General features: G+C 37.9%; 1 protein-coding gene across 2 annotated transcripts in view; it reads left to right on the plus strand.

The window, feature by feature from the left end:
- The window catches only part of MGAT4A (alpha-1,3-mannosyl-glycoprotein 4-beta-N-acetylglucosaminyltransferase A), a 75,927-nt gene that overhangs the window by 50,229 nt on the left and 12,507 nt on the right, over positions 1-13,191 (plus strand). For both annotated transcript variants that reach the window (XM_015623862.1, XM_015623872.3), the window contains 3 exons: positions 3,790-3,920; positions 4,500-4,607; positions 4,969-5,162. In XM_015623862.1, the coding sequence (XP_015479348.1) occupies positions 3,790-3,920; positions 4,500-4,607; positions 4,969-5,162 (433 nt within the window). The remainder of the gene's footprint in view (positions 1-3,789; positions 3,921-4,499; positions 4,608-4,968; positions 5,163-13,191) is intronic.

Consider the following 13,191-nt stretch of genomic DNA (forward strand, 5'->3'; position numbering starts at 1 on the left):
ACCTCGGCAAATGCCGCTGCTGCTTGATCTTGGCCTGTGGCTGTGCCCTAGGGAAGCCAGGCTGCTGCTGCTGCTGCTGCTCTTGCTTAGGAGAGACTAGGCAAGGGCTTGGTTGGTTTGGATTCAGAGGGGCTGGGTGTTGGATCTGTGCAGTAGGAGTTGTGCTGGGCTGGCTTCTGTTACAAGGACTAGGTGTGGCCAGTCAGGGATCCAGAGCTTTGAAGACCTGTTTTGCCAGAGGCTTCACTACAGAGCTCTGGTTTTGAGCTGCTGTAGGAAGCCTGTTCTGATGGAAAGAAATGGGACGTGGATCCATGGCAGAACTGCTATGCTGGTGGTGTCCTGAGACAGAAATGACAAATGAGTGAGGCAATGTTATACAGAGGGATGAGGGGCTGAGGCCAAACCGTGTGCTGTGTAAACTGTGCGTGGAAGGTGGTGACAGAACTTCAGAACGTACGTGGTATGTGGATGTCTGTCCTTGGTTACTGAAGGAAGACAAGGGCTTGTCTTGGGATCAGGGTGTTTCCTGTTTATCTTTGCTCCAGTGTTCATTAGGAATGAACATGAGAAGACTTTGTTGCCACTGTTGAACCCTTCCATGGTGCTGTGCAGTGTAATGCAGAGGCCACTTGGGTCTAAAGATGCAATGGAGGTACAGTTGGCTTACCTCACTTATTCTGACTAGCTGCAGTTGGATGTATCAGGGTGGCTTGATTGGTTGGTTGGGATTTGTTTGCTTGTTTTTCCCTGGTGTGCCCTGTGACATCACCATGGCAGTTAGATTATTCCCCAAGTCTGGGGTGGTTGACTGCACGGTGGACATAGGTGCTGGCCTAGAGGAAACTGCCTCTGAGCCTAGATAAGTTTGCCATATGGGAGTAAATAACTCATTGATATCCTGTTCCTGTTTTATATAAAATTAGGAAAACTTAAATTAGATAAGAGTAAATTCCTACTCTTACCTTCAGTCTTGTTCTCAGTTTACTTAATTGTAGGATCCTGTACCTTCATGCCAAATTCTAAGTAACATGGTCTGTGGGTGAGGATAAGTAAAGACATTATGTTCTTCAGAAGATGAGCTAGTCAAGGGAAAAAATGTCAATGTGATTCTTCTGTCCTTGGGTAGAAGAAGAAAAGGATTCGAGAGCATTGTGGCTATGTATAGATCCTGGAAGAGGATAAACTATCTCTTCAGTCTACTTGCATTGAGATTAGGACAATATTGTGGGGATATTTCAGTCTTCTCACTCTCATTGTATTGTGCATCTCTCTGACACCATGTGGAAAGGTGCACTTGCTATGGAAACAGATGTGACTGACAGACTGCCTCAGCAAGTGTCACCTAGAAATGGTGGTTCCAGTCCCATAAAAATCCCAGAAACATCTGATTGGTCCCATTTTTTAGCTGGTATTTTATTAGAGCTTACTGTATTTTTTTTGTTCTGCCCTATGCCATGGAAAGCAGTAGGCAGAGATGTATCACCAGGAAAATTGGGGTCTGTTTAGTTGGAAGTGACAAGCTGAAAGCTTTTACTCTGCATGACTATTTTATACAACATTTAACTAATTATGTGATTGTTTCCTGCGCATTTTTAAATATTTACTTTTACAAATAATGTTAAACAATGTGGCAATATGGTGTGTAAATACTAACAATGTACTAATAAAGATAATATAATCTTTCTTAAGTCTTTTAAGAATTAAACTGTGCAATTTTCTGTACCTTAGTAGGAATTGTTCCTTATGTAGTGGGAGTTTCAGATTTTAGATACCGAGTATTTTCATGTGGAGATACCTATTTGAGGACCTCATTGCAGCAGACACTTAAAGGTGATGACAATATTTTTGCTTTGTAAAGGGCTGGATGGAAAGTTTCTGTAAGGGACAACTTTGATGTAGCAATGTCAAATCAGTTAATGTTTTAGCACATTTACTTTTCCACCCCAATGTGTAAATTGTCTACTGTAATGAGTATGCCATCATTCTAACAGGTGAAATAATTGTTACTTTAGTCAGATGCTTTTTCCATATTTGTTGTATGGCATAATGATGTAGTCTAACTCAGACACTTCCAAACTCCTCTGAGTTTCCATTGAGTATTCTTTCACTGGCTTTGTTCTTATCCAATTTCACACAAGTTATAAAGAAAAGAGATTGCATCAGACCTGCTTTCTGAAAAGGGCAAGGCTCTTCCAGTGATCTCCTCTTAACATCTACTCCAGTTGGTTTTCCTAAGAGTAGGAGAGAATATTAGAACTTCTACCACTGGTGGAACTTGTTACTTAGAAAGCTTACGGCAGTCTCTCGGCAAGTGGAAAAAGCCCTCAAAACATCTCCTGTGCCTGAGTGTTGTGTGTTAGTGTGTTGTATGGAACTCCAAAATGTGGAGAGACAGAAGACTTGCATTGAAAAAGAGCTGCTGTTGGACTCTGATCCATTGATGCACATACCCCAAGAGCCCAACCCTGCTTAGTCCAGCACTGCCCACATCTCAGCAATATCCGCAGAACTGAATCACTGAATCACTTCAGCTGGTCTTCCTGAGTGATTCATTGTTTCGTGATGTCTTTCTTCCTTGCCTTCTCCATTGTAACCTCAAAGACTTCAGACTTCATCTGCAAACCTAGTGATGTTTTCTGAATCTGCCTTGAAATCTGGAACTGCCTTTGAGATTTTAACAGGCATGTGGTCATAGAATCATTTTGGTTGGAAAAGACCTCAAAGATCAAATTAAACCATTAACTCAGTGCTGCCAAATCTACCGCTAAACCATGTCCCCAAGTGCCATATCTACATGTCTTTTAAATTCCTCCAGGGATGGTGCCTTAAGCGTTCCCCTCAGCAGCCAGTTCCAGTGCTTCAGTGCAGTCCCTGGTACAAGCAGTTGCCAGTCTAACTTCAGCCTTGGACTGCCCTGCTCCCAGTTGTTTTGGTTCTGGTAGTAGTGTTTTCATGCAAGGCACCTTTTTGAAGTGGAGCATTCAGATTGACACAACAGCCCGTGTACTGGCCACCTTTCCCTTCAGACACCTTTACTGCCAGACAAGGGTATTCCACAACCATGTAGGTGATTACTCATGTTGATAATAAATAGAATATAATAAATATTCTTCATCAATAGTATTTCCTTCTTTTGCAAAGGCCTCCTTTAAGCCTCACAGTCTGCAGGATTCCCAAGAATCCTTTTGCACAGTGCCACCCAGAAGTCCTGCTGATGGCCTATGACCTGCAGAAAATAACTCTGGTCACTGTGAGATGTCTCTTTTTGAGTTGCATTGTCTCTGGATATGTTCTGGTAGCTTCCTTCTTTCCCTCTGATTTCCTGCCCAGAAGGTTCTGAAGTTAGTGGTAGGTGTTGCTTCCCTGCTTTTTGTACCTGCAGAAGCTGCAATTGTGTGACTGGGCAGGTAACACTCGCAATACTCCTCGTCTCAGGTGCTTTAACTTTCACATGACAAGGGGAGTAATAAATGCCAATCCATAATCCTCTTCTTTCTCATAATTCTTCAAACTGACAATTTCTCTTCTTAAGAAGACTGTATTGTGGTACATAGAATATACACTGAATGTTTTTATAGCACCAAGATATATGACAAGTTCTTGTTTGAATAGTTGTTTTATTTAGTTGAAAGGTACTGACCTTTAATAACATTGAAATTTCAAGTTGTTCAGTGCTAACATTTCTTGTCTTGGCACAAATGTTATCATCTGCTATCTCACTGATTTCAAAAGACAATGTTATCTTTAATCTAAAGTAACTCCAGTTATTCTTAATGTCACCCACAGGTAAAATGTTCCAATCTCCAGATATCACTCTTATTGTAGAGTTCATATTTATGTTTTATAAGGAGAAACCTATTGATTGGCTCCTGGACCATATCCTCTGGGTGAAAGTGTGTAACCCTGAGAAAGATGCTGTAAGTTTGTTTTTGTTATAAAGCTTCTAAAATGTTTTCATGATGATGAATGAGTTGATTTTTGTGAGCTGAAAGCCAGCATAGTGTACATAATGGTTACTGCATGTTCTGGAAGAGTCTTCCTGCCAAGATTTTTATCTCAAAAAAAACTTCAGGGGGACAGTTCTCAGGGGCATTATAGCTGTTACTGCTTCAGATTTTGGAGATGGGTGCATTAAGGATAAAATGCAGAAGTCTAGTTAGATTCTGTGTGTAACAGACCTCAAATAAACTTGTATGTGTAACCAGTCATGAGGTTCTGCAGAATATTGCTGCTTGGGTAGCTGTCTTGGAGAAAGTTCCAAATGGGGAATAAACTTCTTGTTTTGGTCCTTCATTTCTCAAGAAATGCCCTTGTTGAATAAACAGGTTCTGTGCAAGGACCTTGAACAGTATTACATTTGCACAGCAGTCTTGGTGGACTTCTGGAATGAGAACAAGAAAAACTGGATAAATAGGCCTAGGTTCTTACCTTGTGTTTTTACTAATGTGTTGTTCTGTTTTTTATCCCACCCTTACCTTTTCTCCCCACCATTTCAGAAACATTGTGATCGACAGAAATCTAACCTGCGGATACGCTTCAGGCCTTCTCTTTTCCAGCATGTTGGCCTCCACTCTTCTCTAGCAGGGAAGATCCAGAAACTCACAGTTAGTAGACAATATTTCCCTTCCATTACAGAGCAGGCTGTTTAAATGAAAAACATTATGGCAATGGAGAAAACAGGCCTTTTCTTGCCTTGCATTTTTAAGCATGATGTGTATTGCTCCGGCTGGAATTAAATCTGATTCAGACGGGTTACTATAAAGTAGAAGTGCTACTCCAGTTTATTTATGTGGATTTTTGCTAGGAGATATTTTTTCTAATTTTTTTTATAAGATCTGTTGTACCCAAAATGAGTAATGCATTCATTTTCCATTTTATGCCAATGTTTAAGTGTAACCGCTTGCGAAAGGAACATAATAAACAAGGTTGTCTGACCAGCATGATGTTTGTCTGTCTTTCAATTAGGATAAAGACTTCCTGAAACCATTACTGCATAAAATCCACGTGAATCCACCTGCAGAGGTTTCGACATCTTTAAAAGTCTACCAGGGGCATACGCTAGAAAAAACCTACGTAGGGGAAGATTTTTTCTGGGCTGTCACACCAGTTGCTGGAGATTATATTCTCTTTAAATTTGACAAGCCAGTCAATGTAGAAAGGTTAGTAATTACTCGCTGTTGGTCTCATATGAAGTTGCTTGTGCCAAGAATGCTTTAAGGTAGAATTTGGGGCTGTTATAACCTAAAGCGAAATGGTGTAGGACATTTGGAGTTCAGCTGAAATGGTGATCATTACTGTCTTCCCTCTAATTCTTTTACTATGGTAAGTTTTGTCTTGCTTTAAATTTATTTTTTTTCATTTAATCTGGAGCATTTTTGAAAAATGCAATGCAAAACCAGTGCTTCTCTGATGCAGAGAATTTAAAATATGCCAGTTGGTCCTATTTGTATTTGGTTAGTCTGTTTCTAATTACAGAGCAATTGTACATACAGCATGGTATGTGGTACAGTGTGTTGTGCCCTGTGGCCTTGTTCCCTTAGTTGTCCTGATCAGAAATCTTGCTGAAGTATATAAGGATGTCCCTAGACCTGAAAGCTGGGGACTCTGAAGGGTAATTTCAAGATGTAGCTTTAGGGCTTGAAAAAAGTCTCTGTGCTAAGATTCCAGGTTGACCTATTTAGAAAATATTAAAACACAACAAAAAAAAAAGGGGAATATGTGCTTTCAAAATACAAATATCTGAAATTTGTTGGAGTACTAAGGTGACTTCTTTTCAACTACTGGTCAGATTAATTAAGGGTAATCAAGTTAGCACTTGATTACTAGTAATCCTTTAGTTCTATTGAGACTCATTTGCTGCTTTGCTAGCTACTGTCTTGCCAACATAGTAATTCAAGATTTATAAAATACACGGTTTATTTAAGGTCTAGATAAGTATTGCTATGTTAGTGGATTCCTTTTCTCCTTACTTCACACACTTTATGTGGGTTTTTTTTTAGGCCAATACTTGTAGCCTGGTAGAACAAAGTTTCTTTGAATCAATTTGACTGGCTGTTTTTCTTGTGAAGGAGACCTTTTTGCTGTCTTGAACTGAATCCAATTAGTCAACTTGTGTACCTTGGTACATAATCAAAGGCTAAGTTTTCACCTTGGCTTAGCACAGCAGTGAAGATCAGTAGTTCCGTTGTGACTATGTTGTTCCAAACTAGTCTGACCTATGAAACTCAAGGTTGTTGTTTGAGATGTCATATTACTCTCTCAGTTGATTGCTATGCTTTAAAAGACTTAGCTTTCCAAGGTGCATGTGTGGAGGAACATAACTGCCATACCTCCTTGGATTAAAGACAAAATACTTTTCCTATGCCAACACTTGAAAAAACACATTTTTTTGTCCCTGTTACCTTAATGCTAAACGGAACTAGGAGAGTGAGAAAGTACTAATTATCTGTGTAAAAGGTGGGAAAATAATGTTCATTGTTGTGCCCTGGAAAATTGTAGCCAGGCCTAAGGTAGTTATGTTCACCTGCTGCGTTAAGAATAGTCTTAGCTGTAGAGGATTATATGTTTTGGGTTTTTGGGGGAAGAAGTGGGGTTTTTCAGGGTCTTGTTTGGTTTGGGGTTTCTTTTGTTTGTGGGGCTTGTTTTGGGTTTTGTTGGGGGGTTTTTGTTTGGTTTTCTTCATTCTAGGGGGTGGTTGTGGTTGTGTGTTTTTTGTGGAGTTTTTTTGGTTTAGTGGGATTTTTTTGTTTGGTTTGTTTGGGGTTTTTTTCTGTTGGTTGGTTTGGTTTTTTTGTTTGGTTGTTTGATTTGGGGCTTGTTGGTTTTGGTTTTTCTTTGTTTTGTTATTTATTGAAGAAATGCATTTTAGTTTTAGAAGAAAGGAAATGTGTTACATTCTGTTGCTTCCTCAAAGGAAGTCCACAAGTTTGAGTGATGCTACCTATTCAGCTATAGTTGTAAGCCATTTCAAAGTTTATTATGACTTTTACCTTCTATTGCCACAGTGTCCTCCAAAATACAGTATTTTACCTTCCTGAAGTCAGTGAATTGGATCTACAGATGTAACTTCAAGTTACTGGGGACTTGTTTTTGTTTGTCTGTGTAACTTGACCAGCAGCTGCAGAATTTGGCAAGTGCAGGTCTAGTCGAGCAGTGAAATTTCCTGATATTTCAAGGATGCTTAGTGAGGCAGTCAAAAATAAAACTGTGACTGGCAGATTGAAATACAGAAAAGGGAAAATGGACCAACCATTAGGAAGACTTACGTGGTGGAGAAATGCTTCTGATGGTGGGAATTAAAAGTAGAAAACACACTTTTGATAGCAATCTTGTGTTTGTGAAAAGATGCAACAGGCTTTTTCTTTTTTTCTTTTCTCTTTTAAGTATTAGAAGAGCTCTTTGAATTTAAAGGAAATTTTGTCTGCCAAGTCAGCTTGAGGTAACTGCTTAGTAACTCCCATAATAAATTCGTGGTGAAGAAGTTTTTTAATGGAAATACTGACCACAGCTCTGACTGAATAAATGGCACGTCTATTACACTGTGACAGAGCACTGACTTGTTCCTGTAGTTTATTTTTCCACACCAAATGTTTTGCTGAACATTTAGTGTGGAAATGAATTTGTGTTTTCTGCAGTTCAGTAATTATCTTCTATTAAATCTTTAAATATTTAATTTTTAAGATCTGAGAATATTGTCAGGGATAACACTGTCAAGGATCTCTTAACTTAAAGTGAGAACTGAGCTCACTTCACTGAGCAGAAAGTAACATTTGTCCCTATTTTATGCAAGATCTGTCTGTCAGATTCCTGCTGAATATTAAACAGTCAGATAGATGGTGCTTGTTCTAAACCACACCTGGAGAACAGAGATGTGTAAACTGAAAAATTCTAATGCTTACTTTAGTGACAGCTCTTGTACTGAAGCTTTCTAGGTTCTTTCCAAGCAAAAGTTCTGCAGCCAAAACACTAAAGTCCCTTAATAGTAATCTAGGGTCTCATCCTTTGCAATAAGAAAAGATATACATTTCTTTCAGTAGAAAATCTTTGAAAATGAAGGTAGATTGAAGGATGTTCCTCATAAAAACAAATTGCATAACAGTGTTGAAGGTATGTTTGGATTTGGTTGGTTGGTTGGTTTTTGTTTTAAATAAAGGGATGGACTGGTCTCTAGATGCTCAAAACAGCTTACATTGTAAAGATAAAAAATACTGAATTTTTGTTCCCTCAGGTTTTTACATAATTACTGAAATCCACTTCGCTGTTTTGGTATGTACATTGCTGTTCCAACCACACATTTAATTATTAAAATAGACAGTTATATTTAAGAGTTTCGTTATGAACCAGTCAAAACACATCTGAGAAAGACATTCCATTGCAGCATTAAAGTGATGTTGGTGTCCATCATCATCACTTTAAAACTTTTTTTTTCATCATCCATCATTAAAAAAGTAAAGTGTTTCTTTTTTTAATTAAGTTTCAGAGTCCCCCCCATAGGTGTGATGGACACAAATCAGATGTTGTTTTCAAAGAACACATGCACTAATTACTTTGAGAAAGCCCTTGGAAGTGCATAACTTATGGCTGTTCTGCATCAGGAATTTGGAATGGATATTTTGGAAAGGGATTCAGGTTTGCTTCAGGATAAATGGATTTCAAATGCTGACCCTTTAGAAGAAAAAAGCTGCAGGAAAAGACATGTATGTGTTTTATATTGTGGAAAAAAAAGAAACACCAGAAACAAAAACTCACCTCAACATCATTAGTATACATATATAAATTTGATTTATATTTTTAAAATATGAGTCTCATTATTTCATGTATGTAACTGCTTCACAGAATCATCATGGTTGGAAGAGACCTTCAAGGTCATCAAGTCCAACCATCAACTCAGCACCCCTATCCCTAAGTGCCACATATAGTTGCCTCTTCGAAACTTGTAGAGATGGTGGCTCCATCACCTCCCTGGACATTATTCCAATGCCTGACTGCTCTTTCAGTGAAGAAAATATTTCTTATATCTAATCCTGATGCTACTTAAGGCCATTTCCTCTTGTCTTTTCTACTGAGACATGGTAGAAGAGACTGAGCCTTACCTGGCTCCAACCTCCTTTCAGGCATTTTGGAGAGAATTTGAGCCTCCTTTTCTCCAGGCTAACCACCCCCAGCTCCCTCAGCTGTTCCTCATAGAACTTGGACTCCAGACTCTTCTGCAATACTGCTTCATAGTGTTACTTTGAATATTTTCAGAAGGATTAGCAGTTTACTTTTTTTAGGAGAGGGGCAATGTGGTTTTACTTGCAGTGTTGGTTTTTTTCCCTTCCCATTTCCCTCCCATCACTGCTTTGAACTCTACAGTTGCCCTGTAGCTGGTTGGCCTCTCCTTTTAGCAAGTTACTGAGTAGTCATCTTAATGCGACATTGACTATTAATAAAGTGATTTTATAAGGTACAACTTGCTGGCTGGAATTTCAGTTTTAAAGTGGAATCTTTGACAAACCACCTTGTAGATTACATTTTCTAGCTTGTGCTCTACTAGAAATATTGGCATAGGTACTGGATGTGCAGCATTTGAGATGATTCGTCTAATTTTCTGTATTCTGGACATTGGAATTGCAGGGAACACATTATATTAAGCTCACTTATATTTCCTGTGGCATCTTCTCACAACACAGAATTAATAGTCGTGCAAGAAAATATATATTTGACTATTCAAGCTAGAAAATCAATGTATTGAGTGTGAATAGTATCTTGTTGGACTCCTGGTAACTAAACATACACATTATTTTGTCTGCTTTGAAATTATTGTGACAGTGCTGAAAAATACCTGCATAAAAAGTGACAGATGGGTGTGTGATATTTTGTAAAGGAAAATAAAGGCAGCTTTTAAAACAGGTTCTCTAGCAGTGAAAAATAAAATAAACTTTTTTTTTAAGTACAAAAAAGTATCATAGCAGTCAGTGTTGTATGTATCCAAATATAATTAATTATCCATTCTATGGGATGCAAGTCCTCCTGTGGCTAGAGAGATACAAGATCAAATGCGTTACAACAGAAAAAAAAACTTCCTAACAGCTTTCCAAAACTGGAAATGGAGCTTCCTCACCCTTTGCTTTTGCAGTAGTAACCACTCAAAACCTAGGGACCTGCAAAATTGTTTTGGTTTTAGATGAGTACAGCAGCGACTTGCTGGTGACCTGGTATATAAGCTGTTCCTAGTTCATAATCACTGTTCAGGGTAGAGCCTCTCCTGCAGCCCAATACATGAAACCTTTTTATGGGCAGTTTTAGCTCAAGAACTATTAAAGTTCATAGACATAGAGTGTATAATTTAGAAGTAATCTTTAATTCTGATTCTAAAGATGTACGGTAATAAAGTGCAACACCATTTTATGAAGCTCGTAATGGTCACATCAGTTGATAGAAAATATTTGAAAATCTCTGAATGTATTATTTTAAATGTTTTGGTATTTGTTAGTACATTTCAGGTGGGATAATACTTTCAGTGTACATAAAATAGAATTTGAGGACTTTGGTTTCTCTGTTTGCATAAGCTTCTGTACTAATGAGTAGAACATCCTCAAATGGATGCACTGACAGCAGGGATTTGGCAGGCAGGCTCCGGGCACTGATGCGGTTTGCTCTGGGCATGGAATTCTGCCCATAATAATGAGGCAAGGACTTCATATGAAAAGGGAAAAAAACCTCAGAGTATGGATCAGAGACAGAAGAAAAGAGCTGCCTAAGCCAAGGACATGCTGCTTCTTCCTTAATGGTACTAATATCCAAGATTTGTGTACTTGGCAGTGTTCCTGGATTTATAGTTCTTAGTCAGAAATATTGGAGGCTTAATGCTCTTGCCAAAATGTTAGATGTCTAATGCCACTTGAGATACTCTGAAATACTTCACGTGATTTCCAGAAGGACTGGAGTCTCTGAAATGTCATAATTGCATTTTTCCAGCCTGTGATGAGGTCACTTACCCAATTGCAATCTCAAATGGTGGCAAATGCTTGTGTATAAGGAAAGTAAAGGGAGTTATCTGTGTTTCCCCATCCAAGCTAGGGGGGTAAAAAATGTTTATGTGCATACACCCACATATATACATACACACATACTAAACTCAAAACCCAAACAAAGTCTTTCTACATCTCACTTGATTAAAAATTCAGCAGAAATAACCTTGTAAAAGAACAATCAATCACCCCCAGCAAAAAACGCAAACAAACAAAAAAACCCTATCCATGAAATAGGAAAAAAACCCCAAACCACCTCCAAAATAAAAAATTTAAAATTAATTTAATGCCAGATTTTTTAATTACAGTTAATGTGACAGTGCAGCTTTAGACAGTGGATGTCATGGTCCAGTCTGGGAAGCAGTAGAAAAGTAGACTAGAGAATGAGACTTTCTTACCCAGCCAAATACCTTCTACACATATTGCACAAGTGAAGAGGGTTAGGAAATGGTTCAGGTAATCTTACTAAAATATTCAGATTGAGTTTTGAAATGGTATGAGAGAATTAATTTCTTAGGCATGTGATGGATAAAACAGACTCAGACCACTCCCCAAAATCCATCCATCACCTTTTCAATCAAGCTGCTTTGTGGTCCATTGACAAACATGAGAAAGTTCACTCCTTTAGGTGCACTGGGTCAATACTTCTGTGAAGATGAGGAATTCAACCCTTGCAGCTCTCAACCATACAGCCCAGTTTATATAAAGACACTTAAAATGGGCTCATTTTGTCAGAGGAAGTGAAATCTTACCAGGAACTTCACGTAGAAGGTAATAGGGTGGGGGTATTTTTTGTTTTGTGTTGTTTGGGGAGGCCAGGGGATTTCTTCTTTGTTTGTTTGTGGGGAGGTTTTTCTGAATTTGGAATTAAAACAAAAAGATGTTACATATATAACAAAATATATAATCTATATGTATAAAAAAGCTTCCACTACATTGCTTACCTTTTGTGAGTACTTGGCAGATGCATATATATAGACTGGAGGAATTACACTTTTTTTGGAAGTATAAGCAAATTTTTTCAAATGACTTAGTAAGAGGCATGAAGAATAGGAGAATACGTTGAGCTTGAGAGAAGGAAATTATTCATCTTCTGTTTGTGTTTTGCAGGAGGAAATAGTGTATGGTTAATACTGGTTTCCAGTGACAGCAGAATAACACTTCCTAATTAGGATTCTGAGAAAGTGACACAAAGGAGGTAGATTAGTTTTCTTTTACCACATTTGCATCCAGTGATCAAAAATGCTGGAAAGAATTGGTGAATAATGACTCTTGCAGTGGATGATGGCATCTGTAGAGCCAAAAAAATTGCTGACTGAATATTGCTTTTACAGAAATTCATGTCGTGCAGAATTAAAAACTCTAAGGCTGCATGTTGCTATGGACAATTTGTTCAAACATGGAAGGAAACATTTCCTCTCTGCCTTCCTACCTATTTTCCTTTTCTGAAAATGAGATATACTAAAATACATCAGATTGCTAAAAGGAGATGTAAGGAGGATATGTGAAAGAAAGGATTTGATTCCTGATGTTTACAAAGGCCTGCATTCTTACATTCTTAGAATCAGGTTTAGTATCAGGTGAGATAACTTGTTTCCTTCAAAACAAAACCCAGATATATTGACAGTGAATGTGAATTTTGCTGTTTAAAGTATTTTTGTATACTGTTTCCTTTTAAAAAACTGCCATAATTTACTAATAAAATTGTTGTGTTTTCAGTTCTATTTTAACTAGAATATGTAATTAGAACACTTTCTACAGAAGAAAAAATAATTGGCACTTTATTTAGATATAAAATATAAAATATTTTTTAACACCTAGAAGAAACTAAATTGGGTAAAAGAGAGAATTTAGGTTTTGAGCCTAAACATGCTTGGATGTGACAGAAAGAAGAGATATACATCCCTTTACAAGCAAGATAGGGGGTGGGTAGAGGTGTGCATGGTTGTTTTGGGTTTTTCTTTTTGAAAGCACAGGTGATGAAAAAATATAGTTATTAAAAGAATATTAAAGTCACCAGTTCAGATTAGTAATATTAATTATCCATCTTCTGGGGGATGTTACAAAATATGAGAATCTTTCTGGGTGCCCAGTATTGGAGGGGTTCTGAACCTTAGTGTGGGCTTTTAAAGTACCCTAATAGTTAACTGCATTGGCAGACTAATAGTATCTTTTG

This window comes from Parus major, chromosome 1 (genome assembly GCF_001522545.3).
Source record: "Parus major isolate Abel chromosome 1, Parus_major1.1, whole genome shotgun sequence".
In the NCBI taxonomy this organism is placed as follows: Eukaryota; Metazoa; Chordata; class Aves; order Passeriformes; family Paridae; genus Parus; species Parus major.